General features: G+C 34.2%; 1 protein-coding gene across 7 annotated transcripts in view; it reads left to right on the forward strand.

Moving 5' to 3' along the window:
- N4bp2 (NEDD4 binding protein 2) overlaps positions 1 to 22,795 on the forward strand; it is a 74,273-nt gene extending 51,478 nt beyond the window's left edge. For 6 of the 7 annotated variants that reach the window (XM_071614229.1, XM_071614230.1, XM_071614231.1 and 3 more), the window contains 7 exons: positions 328 to 524; positions 1,775 to 1,893; positions 4,513 to 4,651; positions 8,593 to 8,781; positions 9,894 to 10,062; positions 14,396 to 14,519; positions 15,741 to 22,795. In XM_071614229.1, coding sequence (XP_071470330.1) covers positions 328 to 524; positions 1,775 to 1,893; positions 4,513 to 4,651; positions 8,593 to 8,781; positions 9,894 to 10,062; positions 14,396 to 14,519; positions 15,741 to 15,786 — 983 coding nt within the window. In that variant the 3' untranslated portion in view covers positions 15,787 to 22,795. The remainder of the gene's footprint in view (positions 1 to 327; positions 525 to 1,774; positions 1,894 to 4,512; positions 4,652 to 8,592; positions 8,782 to 9,893; positions 10,063 to 14,395; positions 14,520 to 15,740) is intronic. The other variant, XM_071614232.1, reaches the window with a different exon arrangement.
- The last annotated feature ends 875 nt before the right edge of the window (positions 22,796 to 23,670 follow it).

The raw sequence follows: 23,670 nt of genomic DNA on the forward strand, positions 1-23,670 counted from the left end.
CAGAACTGACCAATGGGTTCAGTTGCTCAATTCATTGGCTGCAACTTCCTCTATTTATTAGTGTCCTAAATACATGTCACCATTATATGCTAAGTTGATTAATAGTTTTATTCAGATCAATGCTCTCATTTGAAATATTCCTACACTTACACATTTTATTTCTTGTTTGCAATTATGTGTAGATGTATTTTGAAATTTCAGAGCTATTATATATTTAAAAGCTGAAAATTAAAACCTAAAAACAGTAGCACATTTCCTTGACCTCTGTTGGATTTTGTACATTAATTGTTGAGGATTTATTTGACAGTACTTATATTGCTCTTGTAGATTCTTCCCTGGTTGGACATATTGGTCTTGATAATCCTGAACAAAAATCATCTCAGAGAACAGGCAAAAAATTGCTGAAGACTTTAGCAGCACCCGAAATGCTCCCCTTGTTGGATCATTGGAATACTCAAACTAAAAAAGTATCACTCAGAGAAATAATGTCGGAAGAAATTGCCTTACAGGAAAAACACGATTTGGTATGAGTTAGTACCAATACTAAGCTATTGTTTCTGACTCAATCAATTGTGCTTGTTTGTGATTTTCATTTAATTCTGTTTCCTAGACTGGACCCCATGCTTAACCTTTTATTTATTTATATATAGTCATGTATCAATTAACAACAGGGATAATGTTCTTAGAAATGTGACATTAGGCAATATGTTGAGTGAACATCATAGAGTGTACTTGCTTGAGCCAAGAGAGTGTAGGCTACACACTTAGGCTGTGGTACACCATGGTATGTGTGGTCTGTCATTGACTGAAATGGTGTTATGTGGTGCATGACTGTATATATATATATATTCTTTTATTAATATGATTGAATGTATTGGATATGTATATAAGTGTGTGTGTACATATTTATACACCCATACACATCTGTGTGATTATATATATAGTTATATATTTATGAGCAACTTCAAATACTTTCTTTTTTTTTGCATCATCAGATGATATAATGTCTTTTATTGATTTTTTAAAAAATAAATGACAGTGGAATGCATTACGATTCTTATTACACATATACAGCACAATTTTTCATATCTCTGGTTGTATATAAAGTATGTTGACACCAATTTGTGTCTTCATACAGTTACTTTGGATAATGATGTCCATCACATTCCACCACCCTTGCTAACCTTACCCTGCTCCTTCCTTTTCTCTCCCACCCCTCTGCCCTATCTAGAGTTCTATTTCTCCCATGCTCCCCCTCCCTACTCTACTATGAGTCAGCCTCCTTATCTCAGAGAAAACATTTGGCATTTGGTTTTTTGGGATTGGCTAACTTCACTTAGCATTATCTTCTGCAGCACCATCCATTTACCTGCAAATGCCATGATTTTATTCTCTTTTATTGCTGAGTAAAATTCCATTATATACATAATATGGAATATATGCCACATTTTTTTAATCCATTCATCTACTGAAGGGCATCTAGGTTGACTCTACAGTTTAGCTATTGTGAATTGTGCTGCTACAAACATTGATGTGGCTGTGTCCCTGTACTATGCTGATTTTAAGTCCTTTGGGTTTCAAATACTTTCTAAAAATGGGATATAAATAAATAGTGCAATGATACACTACTAACTTCAACCATTAATCAGTGAAGAAATTCTGTGATTGCTTGTAAATTCTTAGTTTTTTTGCAACAAAATAATTATTCTTTTGGTTAGCATCGCTTGTGTTATAAATTTCATCTTAAAAGGTGATTTTTATGTTTTTGTTTTAGAAAAGGGAGACACTTATGTTTGAAAAAGATTGTGCCACTAAACTAAAGGAGAAGCAGCTCTTTAAGATATTTCCAGCCATTAACCAAAATTTTCTGGTGGACATTTTCAAGGATCACAAGTGAGTACTAGAAGGAGTATCTAGAGTTTCTACTCTGATGTCACTGAAAGCATATGCCAAATAATCTTTTTTGTTTATTTTTTCTCATTAAAAAATAATATATAAACAAATTTAAATGCAATGTATATAATGTAGAAGGCTAACAGTTCCTGGGAATGCATATTCTTCAATGTTTTTCTTACATATGTGCTAATGATATGTGCCTATTTGCTTTCATGTGTGTGTGTGTGTGTGTGTGTGTGTGTGTGTACTTCACTTAAATAAGAGATTGTATTTTATGTACTGATTTTGTAGTTTTGCTAGTGTTTATTTTTCTGTCCTTGTGATCTGCTCTTTTCTTGTTCAAGCCTGCAGATTAATCCAAAGTGCCATAATTATTTAAATATACCTCTGTTTCTGGTAAGAAAATTCTAACCATGTTACAGTGAGCATCCCTGAACATACATCTTTCTGTACATGGGTGAATGCTATTGTAGGATAATTCCTAAAAGTGAAATTGTTGCTTTATAGTGTGTGTCATTGAAAAATTTTATAGCTAATGCAAATTTCCTTTAATAAAGACTGGCTGTATTAATTATATGTACAGAGAGTATAACCTCCCTGGATATTAGGAACTTTAAGTTTCTGCCAATCTGATAGGAAAAAAGATATTTCATTATTGTTGAAATTTTATTTTCCTGGGCTGGGGATGTGGCTTAAGCAGTAGCGCGCTTGCCTGGCATGCGTGCTGCCCGGGTTTGATCCTCAGCACCACATACAAACAAAGATGTTGTGTCCGCTGAAAACTAAAAAATAAATATTAAAATTCTCTCTCTATTCTCTCTCTCTCTCTCTCTCTCTCTCTCTCTTTCTCTTTCTCTTTTCCTAATTACTAGTAAGGTTGACCCTTTTAAAATTTTTTTCTTGCCAAGCATGATGGTAGACACCTGTAAACCCAGTGACTCAGGTGGCTAAGGCAAGAGGATCCAAGTTTGAGACCAGCCTCAGCAATTTAGCCAGACCCTGACTAAAAATAAAAAGGGCTGGGGATATAATTTAGCTGTAGAGGGCCCTAAGGTTCAACCCCTAGTACTGCGTGCATAGATAAATAAATAAGAAAGAAAATGGCCAAAAAGAGTTCTATTTTTTGGAATTTGAGATTTTCTTTGTGGTTTAATACATGATCACTTTTTATAAATATTTTATAGAGTACTTTTGAAAAGAATATTATTCTGTTAAGTATGCAAAGTTCTAAGTAAGTCATTTAAATTAGTTTTTAAATAGTATTATTTCAATCCATAATTTTTAAATTTATTTTTACTACCAACCTACTGTTTTCTTAAAATTATGTATTAAGATCTCTGAAGGTTCCGGGATAGGGAGGTGTTGCTGGCATCTGGTAGCTCTCCTCTGTTGGGGCAGGGGCCAGAGGATTTGAGGTGAAACAATTCAGAGTTGTATTCCCCAGGCAAGGTGAGGGGGTTCCATGAGTCCTTTCTAGGGATGGTCAGAGTGATTGGTTAGTCAGGCTCTTGGAGTGGGTGGTTATCTGCCAACAGCTGATTCTTTTAGCAAACAGTAGCTTCAGCTTCATTATGGTAAGGAGGGTAGGTGGGCTAAGTTACTTCTATACTTGAACTATAATCTTATAATCTATACTTATGAATGAAGTATAATCATCTAGGGCCATAACCCTCAAAACAATACCAGTGGTGGGGACTAACTTCCAGCCCCATGAGTGGGCAGATGATTTTTTGTTTGTTTTTGTGATCCTTGGGATTGAACCCAGGAGTGCTCTACCATGAGCTACATCCCCAGCTTTTTAAATTTTGAGATAGGGTCTTATTATGATCCTCCTACCTCAGCCTCCCAAGTCTCTGGGATTACAGGTGTGGACCACCATGTCCAGCTGGTAGGTGATTTTAAGGGCTCAAAAAGATTGGATAGTTGTTAGTAGCGTTCAGCCCCTAGAAACCCCTCTGTGTTGAGCTTTTCTAAGGCAGCATCATGAGAGGATTAAAGCGAAATTGTAAGTCCCAAATGGCTTCCCTTCACAAGTCATCTATGATAAATTGAAGAGTACTAATACATACTATTTTAGATAACTGCCTGTAACATTTCAAAAATATTCAGATATGGTCAACATTTCATTATCTGGCCAATGGAAGAAATGAGAGGCATAAATAGTCTGAAATAATGAGTAGTGTGAAATAATTTATCATTTTCTTTGGAATTAATTTCTTTAGATATTAGAACATGAGGGTATCCAATGTGGTTTAATATTATATAGATGTAGATAATATAGATAATATAATCACCCTTCTATATAATAATACATCAGAACATCTTGCTGTTATCTAACTGTAACTTAGTACCCATTGATCAACCTTTCTTCATCCCTCCCTCCCTCCATTGTTACCTTTTGGAAATTTTTTAAGAATTTTAAAGTTAGTTTTTGTGAGCCTGTTCCTGATCAGCTTCCTGCAGATCATTCTTGACTCTTTGAAATACACAATAAACATTTTGTTTCAGTGTTGAAAATTTATTTCTTACAAAATACTTGATGATTGCTTATGCTAATGTCTCCACATATCTTATTTTTACATATTGACATTGTATTTGTACTTAAACTTTCTACAGCTATTCGTTAGAACACACAGTGCAATTTTTAAACTGTGTTCTCGAAGGAGATCCTGTAAAAACAGTTGTAGCTCAAGAGTTTGTTCACCAAAATGAGAATGTCACTTCTCATACTGCACAGAAGACTAAAGAGAAAAAGGTATACAATTACTTACTTTTTCACTATAATGGTAGATAATTATATATAAAATAAGATTTGTTCATTAAGCATAATAATTTTAAGGATTATTTCTCACCATTGACTATGGGAAATTTAATGACCAATAGCATATTTGGTTTAGAATTCCATGTGCACCCCAAAAATTGAATAGCAGTGGGGTTTTATAATATAATGGATCTAGAGTGTAAATATGTGGGCTGAAACATAACTGTTTGAGAAAGTACCCTGCTCTTTTTCCAAAGTTGTTGCACATTTTACATTGGAATTATTTTCTTAATTTTATTTTTGTATTGTTCACTGTAAATGCATAAAAAAAATTTGTATATTAATCTTATATAAGTAGACATTTTTACATAACTTTATCATATTGCTCTTTTTATCTTCCTTTCTCCTTCCTTCCTTCCCTCCTTCCCTCCCTCCCTCCTCCCTCCCTTCCTTCCTTCCTTTCTTCCTTCTTTCTGGCATGCTAGGTAAGAGCTCTACCAGGCTGGGGATATAGCTCAGTGGTAAAGCACTTGTTTGGATTCAATCCCTAGCATCAAAAAATAAAAAATTAAGCACTACCCTTGAGCTATATCTCCAGCCCTATATTATTGTTATTTCTAAGAATTCTCAGGGATAAATTACTTGTTCCTTTTTTTCTTTGAATATTTCACCATGACATAGTTGATATATTGGACTTGGGTAATTCTGTTATTCATGTGACCTATTATTGCTGTTCTTGGAACAGAATCTAAGTGATATCCTTGATGCCTCTGATCATATGGAAAATAAGGTACCATGATAGATAGATGCCATTTATTATAAGATGCAAATAGTGTACAGAATGATCATGCGGCCTTGTAGGCCAGACTAGAAATGAAGATTATTTCTCTGTCCTAATGGTATTCAAGGCACTGTGGGTCATTCTGATGATGGGGGAAATGATAGGGAGGAGAGGTGTATTGTTTGAAGTGGGAGATGACTGGAAAATCAGAAAAGGGAGTTTGTGTGAATTATATAAACCTTGACCAAAATGTTAACCTTTAAGTTATTCTGGAGATTAGTCTTGCTCACAAAATATGGGTAGGTGTCACAAAACTGGTAAAGATCTTTTAGGATTCTTTAACAAGCCTGATGCACTCTAATGCCAAAATCATTTCCTATGGATAACAAATCTGTACATTTTAATATTACTACTTATTTCTTTAGCCTTTATTAAAATGTACAGGTTTGTTATCCATAGGAAATGATTTTGGCATTAGAGTGCATCAATCAGGCTTATAAGAGAATAAGTGATACTTATTAGGTGGATTTTTAGGAAAGAAATAATATTTCACTTGGCTCTTGTTAATGAAATTATAATATAGCACATTCGTATGAAATGGATATAAAAATAAATGCCAGCTGCATTTTAAAAGAGTACCTGAGAAAGTATCTTTTATCATTTACTGTTTTTTCTTCTTTGAAAACAGGCAATGAAAGATCTCTTATTAGAGAACCAAATATGATTTGCATTGTTTAGTAAAAAGAGACCCTTGCTGTAAGAGACTTATGATGTCCATAGTGTTAGGCATTGTGCAAATTTCAAACACTGTAGAAAGTATTATTTTGGGGGGGTACTGAGGACTGAACTCAGGGACACTCAACCACTGAGCCACATCCCCAACCCTATTTTGGTTTTATTTAGAGACAGGGTCTCACCAAGTTGCTTAGTGCCTCGACTTTGCTGAGGCTGGCTTTGAACTTGCCATCTTCCTATCTCAGCCTCCCAGGTCGCTGGGATTGCAGGCATGCACTACTGCACCAGGCTGTAGAAAGTATTTTTATTAAACTGCCTCCCTGAAGTCTTTGATTTTATCAGGAAGGTAAGCCAGGCACTCAGAATATTTGAACTTTAATATAAACTGGTCTGTGCTTAAGCACCAGCAAGAGTGAATAAGAAGATAGGGTCTGTGAATATTTTTATAAAAGAGGCATCCTTGCATTGTTTTTTCATAAAATAAGTTGGGTGTTTGTTGCAAAAATTAATTGATTGATTTAGGTCTGGTAATGAGTTAGAAGCATGGTAATGTTATTATTCTTTCAAGCCTCTATAGTTCTAGGGTCCAAATAAGCTAAAATATAATAGTGGAGAAATTATATAATCATCTACTAGTATATATTATACCAGTTTTTTTCTAGTCTTTCTTGGCTTCTGAACTCTGTTCACAGACAAGAAATGTGAAAAAAAAATTTTAATGAATTAGTATGATACATGTACATTATATAATACATTATAATTTTTATATAATATTTACTATACATTAAAGATTACAGAAAAATTTTAAGCCAAAGTTATTAAGGATTGTTTTATGACTTTATAATTTATCTCTTGATAATACTTCTAACAAAATAACAATTTCCAGCTTTTTAAATTTTAACAAATAACCTACATTATTACTTTCAGTTCATGATATCAGAAAAAATATGACTTGTTTATGATATTTAAAATTTATAATTTGTTTTGGTTTTGGTATTGAATGCCTATAAATGTTTATTAAATTACTTGGTGTGGCACTTATTGCTTGGAATTCTTTTACTTTTTAAGGAAGTAAGTTTAAGTAGTATTAATTAATTCCCTCCCCTATAATAAGCTAGGAGAGACGAAATTGCTGTTTGCAGGCAGTTCTTTGCAAACACCAAAAGAAGATAAATGAGGTAAATTGGATATAAAAAAATCACTGTATTTTTCTTTCTTTTCATTGAACCCAGGCTGACCTTGAACTTATGATCCTCTTGCCTTAGCCTCCCAAGAAGCTGGGATTATAAATGTGCACCACAATGCCTGGGCTGTATTTTATTTATTTTTTAACACTGTTTTTTGATATTCTAGAGATATTTGGATGCACCATGTGACAATATTATTTTAAAAATGTAATTTTCCTCTTTGGTGGAGAGCACTGAGGCAATTTACATAATAGTTAATTTTCATTATCTTTACAGTACAGTGACTTTTCCTTTAAGGGTCTGTTTTATGCATTATTATTATCACATGATAATTTTAATATGATAATATTATCACATGATAATTTTTTTAAAAAGATCTTTGAAATTGAGTAATAGCTAGTAATAGCTAATTGACCTCAGTAGCTAGTGGCTGACCTCATCTAATTAGCTGGTTGAAACTGCCCCATGAACAAAGTTACAATCTTTATTAACTACCAGCCATGATAACTCCTCAAGCTCTTTTTTTAGTTTTGTTTTTTTGGTACTAGGCATTGAACTTAGGGGCAATGGACCACTGAGCCACATTCTCAGCCCTATTTTGTATTTTTTATTTAGAGACAGAGTCTCACTGAGTTGCTTAGCATCTTGCTTTTTGCTGAGACTGGCTTTTGAACTTTTGATACTACTGCCTAGTTGCTGGGATTACAGGAATGGGCCACCACGACTGGCTCTTCTGTTTTAAAGAGAAGATTGTTCAGTTTATTGTATCAATTCGCCCCCTGCAGTGCTGGGGATTGAACTCAGGGCCCTTGTACATGTTAGGCAAGTGCTCTACCACTGATATACCACCAGTTCTCAGTTGGATTTTTAAAAAGATAAATATGCCATTTCTACCTTTAATGAACTTGGAATTCCTCCATTGGATAAATGAGTTTTATTCTTTCAATATCTCATATTCTGTCTTTTGGCTTGTATGTGACCTAATTATATTTTCATAACTTTAGGGAACTCTTCATCACCTCCTGAGGTAAGAATGGTTAAAAAAAGGGGGGGGGGTAACATTAATGACATGAAAAAGTTACTGATAGTCAATAAATGCCTGACTTAAAAGGTAGAATCTGTTTTTTGAGAAGAAAGATGATAAATGAGAGAGCCCAAGTTTTGTATGTGTTTTCTGAAGATATGTGTTTTTTACTGTCTTTGAATGTTACTTACTATGTAATATCTTATAGGCAAAGAAATTGAAGGAGACTGAAGATACCCCAAGTGAACCATCTTTCCAGGATTTCGAGTACCCTGAGTATGATGACTACAGGGCAGAGGCTTTCCTGCACCAGCAGAAGAGGATGGAATGCTATAGCAAAGCTAAGGAAGCTTACCGAATGGGGAAGAAAAATGTTGCCACCTTTTATGCCCAGCAGGTAAAGTAGAAAACTGATTTTAATTCATTTCTTTGTCAGTTATGGTGGTATCTAAATAATCTTAAAGCAGATAACACCTGTACTGTGTTGTGATTATATTATACTGGGTAGGGAGCATGGTTTGGAGATTATATAAATGATATCAATAAGGCATTCTCATGTAAACAAAATGAGGTTGTGTGAATTTCATCTCCTTTGAATGCTATGTTTTATATATTTTTAAACACTTTTTTAGTTGTTGATAAATCTTTATTTTATTTATTTATATGTCGTGCTGAGAAATGATCCCAGTGCCTCACACATGGCCAGGCAAGTGCGCTACCACTGAGCCCCAGCCACTCAGTTGTTTCATATTTATAGCCTATGTGAATTACATATTATTCTGACAGTCCATATTTTCTTTAAGATTAGATTCCATCATTCAGTGCCACTTCTAAATGGGTAAGTTTTCTGGAGGAAAGGAAGCAGAATATATCTCAGTGGAATTAGTGGGTATTGGGCTTTCTGTTGTATTTGAATCTCTAGTAATGTATCACTTTTATGGTCAGAAAAAGAAAATGACATTAATATTTTTTAGGGAAATTAAATTTCCACCGGGGCTCATTTTGCATGGTATTTTAAGAAATCCTCTGGATTTACTTTTCATTTTGTGGTTCCACAATGGCTGTTTTGTGGTTGACCACAGAAAGGTGTCAAGCTGGCATAGCTCTGTGAGCCCTGATAACAGGGCCCTGGTGATGACTGTAGGAGGTAATTGTGGGATGATGAGAGGGAATGACCCTGAAACCAAGATTATCAAAGGGCACACCTTGTTATCAATATTGAATGAGTGGGCTCTTTCATGAGATGGCTAGTGTTTAGTTTCCTTCTTTTATGATTTTTGGTTCAAAAAATTTGGTAGAAACCATGATTCAATATTTTAAAACTACATTATTAATCTGCAGAAATTTACTTAAATTTTGGTGTGGTTCTTGTACTTTAGCCCGTTGGATTATTTGAGATTTTAGGCTTATCGTTCTGCCTTTTATTTAGAGCAGAGGAAATGTTAGTCTCCTCTTCATTTAAGTAGAAAATATCTGAAATGTCCATTGGTGATTTGTTGACAATTAAAGGGCAGTCTTCATGAGCAGAAAATGAAAGAAGCCAACCACCTTGCTGCTGTGGAGATCTTTGAGAAAGTTAATGCCTCCCTGCTGCCACAGAATGTCTTAGACCTCCATGGGCTGCATGTGGATGAAGCAATAGAACATTTGATGACAGTTTTACAGCAGAAAACTGAAGGTAGGAGTGAGGTGATGATCCATTTTTCTATTGTGAATAGAAATTGTCTTTTGATATAACTTGCAAATTCAGGAGCAACTGAACATGCAGGCTGGGGATATCTGTGCCATATGTATATGAGTGTCTTGTTGGCTTAGCATAGCTATATTCGTCATTCTTCCATAGAGCCTTCTTGTAGACAGTTCTCATTGGAATGACCATTTTTCACATTGTTTCCCTTTATATCTCAGTCTTGGTTATTTGCTATATTTATTGAAGGGAGGTGTAGTGTAGTCTGAGAATCTTTTGTGACTTATAAATGAGACATTTCAGTAATATTGTATATTTTTGTTCAGTTGATGTTTGTTAAGCAATAGATATTTATAGGATATAAATTGTTTAATTGATATTTAGTAAAATATAAAAATAATAAGGTGATAGATTTTTGCAGAATTGTCAAGTCAGTACACCCAATACCTCCTGGAGTGACCACTTTTTTTCTCTCTGTGTGTGTGGTGAGGATACTTGTGATCTAGACCTAGCATATTTCAAGTATATAATACAGTGATATTTGTAATAGCTGCCAGTGTTACACAAGCTCCTTGGAACTTACTGTTAAAATTGAAAGTTTGTACCACTTAACCAATATCTCCCAGCTACCACTACTCTCTTCTCCTGGACTTTCCTTTTCAGATTCCATATATAAGTGAAATTATACAGTATTTGTCTTTCTCTGCTTGGCTTATTTTAACTGATATAATGCACTCTAGGTTTATCCATATTTGAAAATGATAACATTTCCTTCTTTTTACATCATTGAATAATCTGTGTGTGTGTATACACAAACAAAATGTAGTAGATCCATACAATGGAATTGTATGATTCCATTTATTCAAATGTCTTAATAGGTAATCCATAAAGACAGAAAATAGATTCATGGTGTCTGGGGCTGGAAAGGAGTGTGATTGGAGGTGACTGCTAATAGGCACAGAATTTCTTTTGGAGATGATAAATGTTCTCTGTTCTGGAATTAGGGGGATTGGTTGTAAAATGTAAATATACTAAAAATCACTGAATTATGCATTTAAAATGATATTTTGTTATGTGAATTTTATCTCAATTAAAAAAATTGTAAGAAAAAAGAAATACTTTGCCCATGGTAACACCTCTTCATAGCTAAAATACAAATTTTTTCTGGAAGCCAAAGCCCATCTTGTTATGAGGTGACCTATAGTAGCCTGTAGTTACTGCAAATCACCACCAGATGGTAGTATTGTTGAATAGAAGCGTTTTCAGGGGAAAAACTGTTGCTCTGCCCTGCATTGCTTTTTGTCACAACATAAAAGGATTGTCAAAATTGTAGATTTGTAAAAAAAAAAAAATAGAGACATCTGGGCCTTGTGTTTTGTGACTTAAGTTCACATCACTACCTACAGAGTATTTTTGCCCCCAAATCCAACCAGAAGCTGATCAAGCCTTTAGCTCTGATTACATATTGTAGAGATTTATGCGGGATAGAGGAACATGTTAAACAACACGAATGGGGATGCATCAGCAAATCCAGATTGTCAAAAATCTAGGATAAATGAATCATTTTTTCCTCAATATTTTTTAAAGAAAAACACAAAAGGAGGGAAAAACCTTTAGATTAAAAGTTACTTAAGAAATATACCAAGCTGACCAGTAGTGCTGGTGCATGGCCCATAATCCCTCTGGAGGCTGAAGTAGAAAGTTTGCAAATTTGAGGCCAGCCTGGGCAGCTTAGTGAGACCCTGTGTCAAAATAAGAAATAAAAGGGCTTGGGATGTAGCTCAGTGTCCACCTGAGCCCAATCCTTATTCCCCAGGACCACAAATAAACAAACACTAAGTTGGGCATGGTGGCATCTGCCTATAATCCTAGCTTTTCAGGAGGTCAAGGCAGGAGGATTATAAGTTTGAGGGCAACCTGAGAAACTTAGTAACACCCTATCTCAAAACAAAAAAGGGAGGGGATGTAGCTCAGGATAGAGTATTCCTAATTCAATCCCAGTATTGAAAACAAAATGCATGTGTATGTGTATGCATACGTGTACATATATACACATACTAGCCATTCAATCCTGATTGGAGGGTGGGAGGAAGTGCTGGGGAAATTTATTGACCAAATTATATTGTTATATTGTGTGCATGTAGGAAAATGTACCAACAAATCATCAAGTCCCATCATCATGTATACACCAGTAAAAATGTGGAAAAAATAAATCCTGATTCAAACAAATCACTTTAAAAATACATTTTAAAAATAACTGGGAGAGAAACTTTTAGAAACTGATGATATTAAGGAGTTATTAATTTTGTAAGATGGTGATGTTGCTGTTTTGTTTTTTGTTTTTTTGAGATGGGGGCTCACTGTTGCCCAGGCTGTTCTGTGACTCCTGGGCTCAAGTGATCCTCCTCCTCAGCTTTCTAAGTAGCTATGACTACTGACACATAACCAGTGTGTCTGACTTGTAGTGACATTTTTTAAAAGAGTGCTTTTTTGAGATACATACTGATATATTTGCAGTTGAAATAGTCTGGAATGTGCTGAAAAGTGAGTTAAAGAGTTTTTTCAAAAGTGTTAAATAGCAGGAACAGCCTGTAATTTGGGAAGTTAAACATACGCTTTAATTAATTAATGAAGCAAATATCTTCTGAACTCCCACTTTGAGGCATGTGAATCAACTGGACAATACCTTCAGGGCAGCATGTGAACTTTGAAAGGTGAGGTGGTATAAATGACCTAACCTATAAGGGGAACAATAATGAAGGAGTGTGTGAGAGTGAATTATGGTCAGTTAAGAGATTTAAGGTATTTTTGGTAAGTAAACTTTTGGGGTATAACATACCTAAACAACAGTTCCCTTATTTACAGGTGTGTAGTATAAAGCCTTTTTATAAAGTGGAAACCTAACTATAGGTAGCACCCAGAAAGAGATGAGTTTTAACAACATTGCTTGAAATAATGGCTATGGATTAGAGTAGAAATGGGAAATTTAGGCAAATATAAGGAATTAAAAATGCAAGAGCAATGTGTTCTTTTAAAATTCTAAGCCTAGCCAGGTGCAGTGGCAGATACCTGTAATCCCAGTGACTTGGGAGTCTGAGGCAGGAGGATCGAAAGTTTAAGGTTAGCCTCAGAAATTTTGCAAGACCATCATCAACTTAGTAAGATCCTGTCTCTAAATAAATAAATAAATAAATAAAATAACAAGAAGGAATGGGAATGTAACTAAATAGTAAAGCATCCCAGGGTTCAATCCCCAGTATCAATCAGTCAATCAATAAAAATAAAATACAAAATTCTTTTTTTCCTAAGCCTAACATTGCTCTGGAGATGATAAAACTTGAAAAAACATATGATGGGGTTTTCTTGGTGTATTAGGACAACTTAATGAGCAGAAGATGAAATGCTATGTTATGTTTCTATGTATTTTATGCTAAGAGCAAAACTTGTGCTATTTATGAACGAAGATATTTATTGAATTCATTAAATCAACTTTGTATCATGAGCAGGTTTTGTTTTTTGTGCTTTTACAGATGTCATTAACTTCAAGATTTATATACTGGCTTTCCCAAGGTCATTTCTAAAGCAGGAACTTTAGTTGTTCAAAAATCTTAGGCTCATTCAGTATTTTAACTGTTATCTATCAGGAAGAATTTCTTAACAATCATCTTTAACAGTAGGACTACACTTCATGGTATAATTAGTGAGTTTGCTAATAGCTATTCCTGGGGGGTAGTCTATAAAGTAATCCTGTTATCTTATTTTCCTGATGAGGAAAACAGACACAGGGGAAGCTAAGTAACTTGTGCACAGTCATACAGTCATTTGTTGGCAAAACTGTGATTCAGACAAAAATATAAGTCATTTAAAGCATGCCCAACCCTCTGTGTATAGTAATTGTTAGATGTAATTAATATTGTTGCTGTCACCATCATTTCAGAGAGAACTTGCAGTAATGCATGGAAACCTCCTTTCCCATAGGAGAAGTTCCACTTAAGTTTTTCAGGTGGAGAAATTGCTGTGAGGCAATGTATTTTTTTTTTTAATATATTTTTTTGGTGTTGATGGACCTTTATTTTATTTATTTATATGTGGTGCTGAGAATCTAACCCAGTGCCTCATGCATGCTAGGCAAGCACTGTACCACTGAGCCACAACCCCAGCCCAGCAGTGTATGTTTTAAAACATATTTTTAATTTGGGGGCTTTCTGAGGTAATGAGCCTCTAAATCATCATGAACATTTCATATGCATTTGAGTAGTTAAGGCATGTTTTCTGTTGAGAATGTAAGAAGTGATTTTATCTGTTCCAATTCCTGTTGTAACAGAGTTTAAACAGAATGGTGGTAAGCCCTATCTTTCTGTGATTACTGGGAGAGGAAACCACAGCCAGGGAGGAGTTGCTCGCATCAAACCAGCTGTCATTAAATACCTCACAAGCCATAGCTTCAGGTGGGTACAGATTTCTGGTATTAATAATGATAATTGCCCATATGTAGTTAGGTAAACAGTAACAGTATGCTCAGTCTGTTTATCATAATAGTTAACTGAATTGAACCTCATGGTTTAGGCCTAGATTCATACTTGGGTGTAACTTCCCTGCTACATTTATGTGGTGCGATAAACCAGCAATTAAAAAGTCATATTTATTTTCAGAAATCGTCTGATAAAACTTTATCATAACTTTGAAATTCTAAAAAATAATATAGAATATATTAAATATATTTGTGTTCCTTTGATAATATATTATGTAATTAGATTATATGTATACATACCATAGATTAAGCTTTGCTGTTAAATTATTCTTTTGAAAGAAAAATTATTTTTAAATGGAATTGGACTTTTGCTAAAATGTAGTTTAATTTGACAGTGTGGAAACTTTTTAGCAGAAACTCTCCAGTTAATATGAATTTATATGTCTTCATAAGTTCCATTAATGATTTTTGCTGACATACATTAAAATGTCCTTTTTTATTGTGACCATTATTCAACAACAGAAAATGCCAAGTCCAAGATTAAAGATCTGTTGATGGATAAATTTCCTGAGGATATATGCTCTTAAGTCATGCCTCCCATCCAATTTTAGTTAGGGTAACCACTTATTTCATTTTTGCCATTTTGTGTATGGCATGTAATAAAATGTTTCTTGGTTACAGTGTAGAAAAGGGTAGCTTTATTTCTGAGCATGAAAACAAGTGACATTTCAGATATTTTTACAAAGGAGTAGTTAGACCAGAAATGTTGAGATTAATGATCTGTTTTATTGCCTAATGTTCCTTGAAATTTTACCATGAGACAATTGAAAGTATTGCATGGCCAGAATCAGACTTCCCTGCTTTATCAGAGATTTCTTGATGCTTTATGCACAAAAACAGTGTAATGCAGACTCCGTCTTATCCTCCATATAGCAGACTCTTCTTCATGAAGGCCAAATTCATGAAGGCTTTTGAGAGGTTTTGAAAAAATCTTAAATTGTGTTGACTATTGAGTTAGGAGTAACCCGCAGCCTTAGGGTTATATTTGTTTTGATAATAGATTAAAAGAAACATAAACATAGACAAAGGAGAGCACTTTGATAGTAAATATCACTAAGCATAAATACTTAAAAAAGATACATTTCTTAGCCAATTTGAAAATTTTATCTTTAAAACATCTCTTTTCTCATTTCTGCAGGTTCTCTGAAATTAAACCAGGGTGCTTGAAAGTCATGCTAAAGTAAAATAAATGTCCTTGACTTAGAAGTATGAAGGTTTGTAGGTTAAAATTAGTTTTATTTGAAATAATTCAATCAATTCTGCTTTAAACGTGTGTTTTATTAGAAACAATGTTCACTTATAAGAAAAAAAAATGTTTTTCAAAATTGAAGAGAAGTTTAATTTTTTTACTGAATCAAATTCCAAGTAATGTTACCTGTTAAAAATATTAAAGAGAATTTTTATGGATTACAAAATGTCTAAGAAAATTATCAGCTGCAATTTTAAAGTCTGAAGTGCTCTGATTCTTTCTCAAAGAGAAAATGCTACCTTTGTATTAATTGTTGTTTGACATTTAGCAAAGTCCTAAAGGCTTCTGTGAGAGGTAATGTGCTTTGAGAACTGGTTCAAACCAGTTCAGAGGTGTGTATTAATATTAGTAAAGAAAGAAAGGCTATTTAACAACAACACTTGAATTCTTTTTGCTTTTGAAGCCAAATACATAAAATCATTTCATTTTATCATGTCCTGCAGAAGGGAACTCGTTGTCATACTTTTTTCTGCTTTGTATGTGACTCATCTCTTTCCTTTTGTTCTGTTCTTCTGTGTATGCATTTTCTATGAGGAAAGTTGGGTCTGAGATTATCTTGCAGTCTTATCCTTTCCATAGGCTGAAAGGTCTTCAGAGGTGAGATGGTGGGCTGTCTGCCACTTGTTACTGCCTTCTAGGACTCCCAGAACCAACCATTTGCCCGAGTGGCAGCAAAGACAGCACTAAAGAACTATATTTTATATTGGGGGCATGTAACTTCTAAACTAGTAGGTCACAATCCTGTTAATTTAAATCAGAAGACATTTTTAATATCATCATAAAAGGAATCTGTCCAGTTTAAAAGATTTTTACGTTTATTTTGAAAAAGAGCCAACTTTCGGAAACTTTCATTGACTCCTCTTGTTTCATTAGCTAACAAGTCCTGTAAGTATGTAAAGTATAATTTTTTTATACAGGTTTAGTGTGGTAATGTATAATTTTTTAGTATGAGATAGTTACTAAAATAAATTTGATTTTTGATATATAGAATACTTTCAACATATAATTTTCGCAAACAATTGTGTTGCTTTTTATTTAGTTTAAAAAATCATTTGGACAGGAATAATAGGATTGTTACCAAAAATATCCTGGAAATACAGAATGATTTCCCAAATAAGCAAACATTTTAATGAAAATAACACTCAAAAAATGTGTTTTCATAAATCGTCCATGCATGCTTTTAAAAGAAAAAGCCTATCTTTGAATTTATTTCCACAAAAAGGAATATATGTTTATTATTTAGAAATGCTAATGACTGGTGAAGTATTTTCACTTTCTTACATTTGTAATAATTCATGGGAAAACATGCCAATAAACTAAACTGCACACTTTTGTAATGTTTAGAAGTGTTGTATACATTAAAATAGGCAATTCCTTTTGACAATTTATTATAAAATTATACTTGTTAATGAAATAAAAATATCCCTATGTATAAATTAATATGATTTAAAAGAGATTAAAAACAACACTAAAATGTGGAGTATTGGAGTATATGCAGTTGCATACTCACTTTTTGTGTCTATTTTCTCACCTGGTTAAAAAAATGTCACTTTTGAGCCCTTCGGCCAGATTTACTTCAATATTATGATGATAATGATTGTTAATAGGGGAGCAGTCAAAAGTAGTTATGGTAGTCTATGAGTAAAACCTAAATGAAAGAAGCTATGTTCTATACTGTATCAGCTTCAATTTTATGTCTTATTTTGGTAAATCTGGTAATATTTCTTCATTACCATTGATAAATTTGCAAGCAGAGTTTGTGCATCATAAATATTTTTATGAAGTTGTTTAAACCTATACTACCTCCTGCCCTCCTACCTAGTATAGTTTAAGTAACACGTAATTTGGGAAAGAAAATTTATGATCCCTCTTCTTTTGCCCATTTTCAAATCCTATATGCCAGAAGGGAAGATAGCTTGGGCATTATTGAAGTTTTCATGTGATGGTATATTAGAAGAGCTCTTTGTAAACTTTAAAATATTTGAAAAGCATAGCACTTCTGTGGTTTGGAAGGTTTTAGTATCAAATCCATTCGTATTCTCTTACTGGTATCTTCCAGAGGAAAGAGAAAAAGAGAACTAATGTAGAAACCACAGAGTGCATGCCTCTGGGCCAGGGGATTCTTAACAGTGTTTGCAATCTGTCTATCTCCTTTGTCCAATGTGAGAAATTAGAAGCATGTTTTCATACACTTACTGGCTGTTCATATATCTCTGTTATTTTCAAGTTGAAGTTTCTTCTAATAGTATTTCAATACTATCTGCAATTCTGTGGCCTTTAAATATGGTTCATATTATATAGTAGATATTGTGACTCTAAATGTTTTGCATATTATAACATTTTGAAAGGAAAAACAGTTTTTTTGGATGGTTTTCTGTCTTTTTATTATAGCCTTTTTCTTTTTAAATTCAAGTGTTTTTGTATGCTTAGGAAAAGGATACATGTAATAACATGATTAGTTAGTTAGTTCTGAGCTGGAAATTGGAAACTTTTGAAACTCAGGAAATTGCTCTGACAATGTTTTAACTGCTCTCAATGTAAGAAAATGGCAAAATGCATAAAAAAAAAAAGATAAAAATAATGTGTGGTGTTTTTTCCAGTGCTTTTTCTCAATGCTTTTTCATTGTGCAATGAGGTGAAATTTGATGATATTTTTGTGTAGTGATTAAATATTGCTTATTTTTATTTACATGTAAAGAACAGATTGTTTGTGTGGCCAAAAAAGTGTCATTTAAAAGGCAAAGTAAGTTTATGTAGAATGTATGTTAATGGTGCTTATTTTTGAAGTGTAATTCAAGTTTACAGTATTACTTAATGCCTCTTTACAGAATTTAATAGAGAAAAAAGGCCAGGACACATCTGCGTCCTGAAGAGCCTTTTGCAACTTCATGTTATAATATGACAAGGTTTATTATTTTCCTTAAAGTTGAGCAATTGACTTTTATGGTCCAAATGATGAACCTGTTATTAATAAATGATTGAATTAACCATGAGATTTTTCCTTAAAATATAACATTGCAGCTATCAGTTGGAGAATATAAGATCTTCAGATGGTATATCAGAAACAAAATGTTTTTATTTGTACTATAAAGAAAATGTAATTTTGCTGTTAACTCTGTACTTTTTTATTGAAAATGTTTATAACTTTGCTTTTAAAATTTCTTATGAAACCATTTGCAAATTTCACACTTAATTTAATAAAATGCTTTAGCTACAGTCCAGTGTGAGGAAATCCTTCGTTTGATGTGGTAGGTTTAGTAACTTAAATATTACAGAATATTTTTGTGTGTAACTTTGTAATTTCAGGGGGAAAGGGTCATAAAAGTTTCATTTCTGTACCACAGTTTTTCTTCTAGTTGATTTTGGTATAATAAGTAGGGATCCACTTTTGAACCAGAAAAATGGATTAGGTAAGGCTTTTTTTCTTCACACCCTTGTATCTTTTGATTGACATCAAATGAAGAATTATGTCTGTTAGGAACTCGAATAATACTTTAAATAGCAGAAAGGACTTTTGAACTTCAGGAAAGCAGAATAATTTACTCATTAACAGGGACTTACAATATTTATTCAATAAATATTTATTGAGCACTTATTACTGAGAATATAGTGTAAGATAGCTTCTCTTCACAGGAATCTTACAATTATTCTCACCAACAGTTATGTGTATAGTGATTTATACTCTGGAACACTTTCATATGTTATATTTTAAATCTCAAGAGAATCTTATTACATAGATGGTGCTATCCCAATTTAATGGATAAAGAGATAGGATTAGAGAAGTTAACTGATTTGCCAGTTAATGACAGAGATACAACTCCAGCCTCAGTTCTCTGATTCCTAGGATAGAGCAGCTGCATCTGTCATAAGTGTTAGGATAATTACTTCAAAAGATATAATACCTCCTCCTGAGAGAGATGTGGCTACACAGTATAGGTCTATAAAAACCTGCCATTTATGAAACTGCCTTCTTCCTTTATCCAAAGAAAGCTGGTATTTTGTGAAAAGCCCAATGTCAATGGCAAAAGAAAGGTTTACTTCTCCCTTAATAGAAAATCCCAGGGTCCAAGGACTGATGGAAGTGCTCTTTTCCATGAAGTTTGGGGATCTAGGGCCCTTATAGCTCACTACGCTGCCATAGCCAGGATATGGCACTCATTTTCCTAGGCCAGGATGGTGACTGAACCCCAACTATCCTAACTATATTCTATTAAAGAATGGACAAAGAAGGAGGGAGCAAAGAGAAAGTACCAGTGGTCTTAAAGATTTTTGGAAGCTGCCATAGGACACTTATACTTCCATCCTGTTGGCTGGAGGTTAGTGATGTGGTTACATCTAGCTGCAAGGAAAGCTGGGAAATGGTCTATTTCAAACTGCCACATGTTCAGCTATATGTCGGGCGTCCTTGAAGGAAAGAAAACGGAAAAGAAGAATGAATAACAGTGTCTACCTTATTAGTTTTTTTTATCATGTTATGCAAATAATGTGAAAATTAGTTTTTTGGGTTTGGTTTTTAATATTTTTTTTCTTTACTTGTAAATGGAGACATACATTTACTTTATTTATTTTTTTATGTGGTGCTGAGGATCATACCCAGTGTCTCACTTGTGCCAGTTGAGTGCTCTAACACTGAGCCACAACTCCAGCCCCTTTTTTCTTTCTTCTTCTTCTTCTTCTTTTTTTTTTTTTGTGGTGCTGGGGATTGAACCCTGGGCAAGCACTCTATCAACTGAGCTATATCTGTAGGCACCTTTTTTTATTTTTTATTTTGAGACAGGGTCCCTGTAAGTTGCTGAGAGTGGCCTTAAATTTGTGATCCTCCTGCCTCAGCCTCCTGAGTCACTGGAATTACAAGTGTGTGCCACCATGCTTGACTGAAAATTAGTTCTTGTTGCATTTCTTCAATAGATCTTTGTTGATGACTTCCATATATGAGGAATAATGACAAGGAAATCACAGCTGTATATGTTTTAACTTTAAATATTCAAACAATCTTAGCAAACAATGGGATAGATGACATGGGCTTTCAGTTGATGACTTAATTGCAGGTGGGTTCACCTTTGATGTGATAATTTAATTGTGGCAATTAGATGAGGCTTTTAAGTTATTCCTGGTGATACTCCTTGGAAAATGTATTTGCATATTGGCTTGTTTTCCTTTAAAACTCTTTTAATTGTGACTATGTCCAAAAGCTTAGTACTTGGTGCATGATATTTAAAGCTAGTAAAATGGACTAGAATTGAATACATTTATGTCTATGAGTCAGAACTGTCATGCACTAAGTGAGGAGGAATAATTCTTTTGGAGGTGGTGAATCTGAACTTTTTTCTCCTGCTTAAAGTATTGAAATGACTTTCTGTAGGAAAAAGATTAAACACTTCAAGTTCATGGCTTTTGTGCATCACTAAAGGTATAATCTTGGTACTTGTAGGTTCTGGAGCACTCTTCATGCTAATCTTGACTTATTCTGTTAGAGGTTATTCAGTTTGAATTAAACTAATGAAATATTAGCATTTTAATACTAGTGAAGTCAAAATGTAAACAAATTCCTCAACTTTGGGACTGACTACATTTTGGGGTAGAGAAATGACAGAGTATGTGACCCATCAATAGTTGTATCTCTGGTCATATGCAGAAGAGGCTGCAGGGTGTGAAAACGGGACAAAGAAATGGGGTGATGAAGTTGAATGCTTATCCACAGGTCTCACAATGCAGAACTGAATATGCTTTCTTTCCTGTGGATTTAAAGTCATTTGGTGAAAATATTCTTTCAACAAGAAGGTATGAAAATATGTCTAAATAATTTTAAACCTGGCTTAGGCTTATAGGTTGTGTTTTGTTATACTAGTGGTAGAATAAATGAAGTTTTATTAAAAACGAGGTTCTAAAACGTTGTCCTTACTTGTGAAATTATTATGCCCTCTAAGGAAAATAGCATTGGCAATATCTAATGACTTGAGGCAGGTCATGCTCACAGCATGAGAACTTTATTTGGGAGGATCATAGCCTTGATCTAGTCATAGATCTTAGATTCTTAGGAAAGGAACTAAGTGACATAAGAGGCTGAACCTGGAAGGAGGTATGTAAGTCAAAGTGTGTTTCTGGCACTGTTGTCTCAATTTAGTATAGGATATGTGTATTTCATGTGTGTTTCATAGTTACATACTAAGGCTGACCCTCCCACTAAGAAAGTTGGGGGGAAATTAAAAACACCCTAAAAACATTTCATAGTTGGCCAGTTAGTAGGGGCTTATGGGAGAAGTCTAAGTGAAAGCCCTTAAAGGTGCTGTGCAACTTGGATACTAGTAAGAGACACCCCACAAAGCTAGTACACTAAAAGGCTTTGCCTTTGTGGTGATGGGGATGGATCAGATAATTTTGCCCTCCTTTCTGTTCCCAGAAGACTCCAAGGAAGATAAACAAAGAGACCAATAAATTAATAAAATGATCCTGAAAAGTTGTAACATAACTAGTCCTCACAGATTAACAGCTTAAAGTCATATCACTAGGGGAGACCAAAAAACCCTGCAAGCCATGAAATGCATTAAAAGAGGGTCCCAGCCTGATAGTGTCACCATTAGCAGCCTGATAGAGACAGATGCAAGTCTTCTCAGAGATAATGCACCTTTGTCTTGGAGAATTAAATCTGATCAAGACTCCAGATTAACAACCACTTTGTAGAAATTCCAGAAGACAGAAGTACGGAAAATGTCAGACAAACACTCTCATCAGGATACAGTCACAGACTGGGAAACTAGACAACTTGCTTTCTTCAAAAACAATTGCGAAGAAAATAAAATCACACAGATGAAGGAAGAACTCGCACATTAAGACTTGAGAAGCATATCAACCATTTGCGATTTGTGGATCTTATTTGGGTATTGCCTCAGCAAAACCAAAACCAAAACCCCTGTGTATCAATAAAAGATAATTGGCAATGTGAACATTGACTGGATGCTTTATTATATTAAAGAACTATTGCTTTTTTTCCCCATTTTTTTAGGAATGATGATGTGGTTTTCTATTTTTTAAAGAATTTACTTTTAAAAAAGGAGATGCCGAAGCATGTCCATAAAATGACATTGTTGGGATTTACTTCAAAATAAGATGGCTAAAGTAGATGGTGCTACTTACTGAAACAAGACTGGCCATACTTATGGTAGATGCTGAAGATGGTTATTCAGAAAAACCTAAAATCTCCACAATGTGACTTATTAGCAGAGTGAGTCATAGCCCTAGGTAGATGACCTTCACTTACTGCTGCCTCCCACCTCTCCTGAGGGTGTATCTAATTGGTGAAATCTATCTTTTATATAAATCGTACCTGCAGGAGGGGCCTGGGAAATGTAGTTTTATACTTTCTACCCTCTGCAGTACAGAAAGGCTCATTAAGGCATTTGCCTAGACTTAGAATTTATTAAAGAAAATCAAGGCACATTTTACTCAGATTGTCTGAGGAAGCTATAAAATTTTACTGGTTTTCCTGGCAGTTTTCTCAAAGACTGACATAAACAGTCCCTTCAGGGCTTTCCCATTTTCACTAATTCTTCCAAGTTTTTACAGCTTCTCAGTTCCAAACCTTCCACATTAATTTTTTTTCAAGTAGCAGAACCCTCTATTTGGCATCAAATCTGTTGTATCTATTGCTGTATAAAGAGTTACCCAAAAATTTGTTGGCTTAAAAAAAATATATATATATTTCCTCAGAGTTTCCGGGGATTCTGGAGTGACCTTACTGAGAGCTTCTCACTTGAATCTTTCATGAGGATCAGCCAAGATGTTGCGTGGAGATCAATCATGTAAAGGGTTTCGTGGGGCT

The sequence above is a fragment of the Marmota flaviventris genome, chromosome 7, assembly GCF_047511675.1.
Source record: "Marmota flaviventris isolate mMarFla1 chromosome 7, mMarFla1.hap1, whole genome shotgun sequence".
Lineage (NCBI taxonomy): Eukaryota > Metazoa > Chordata > Mammalia > Rodentia > Sciuridae > Marmota > Marmota flaviventris.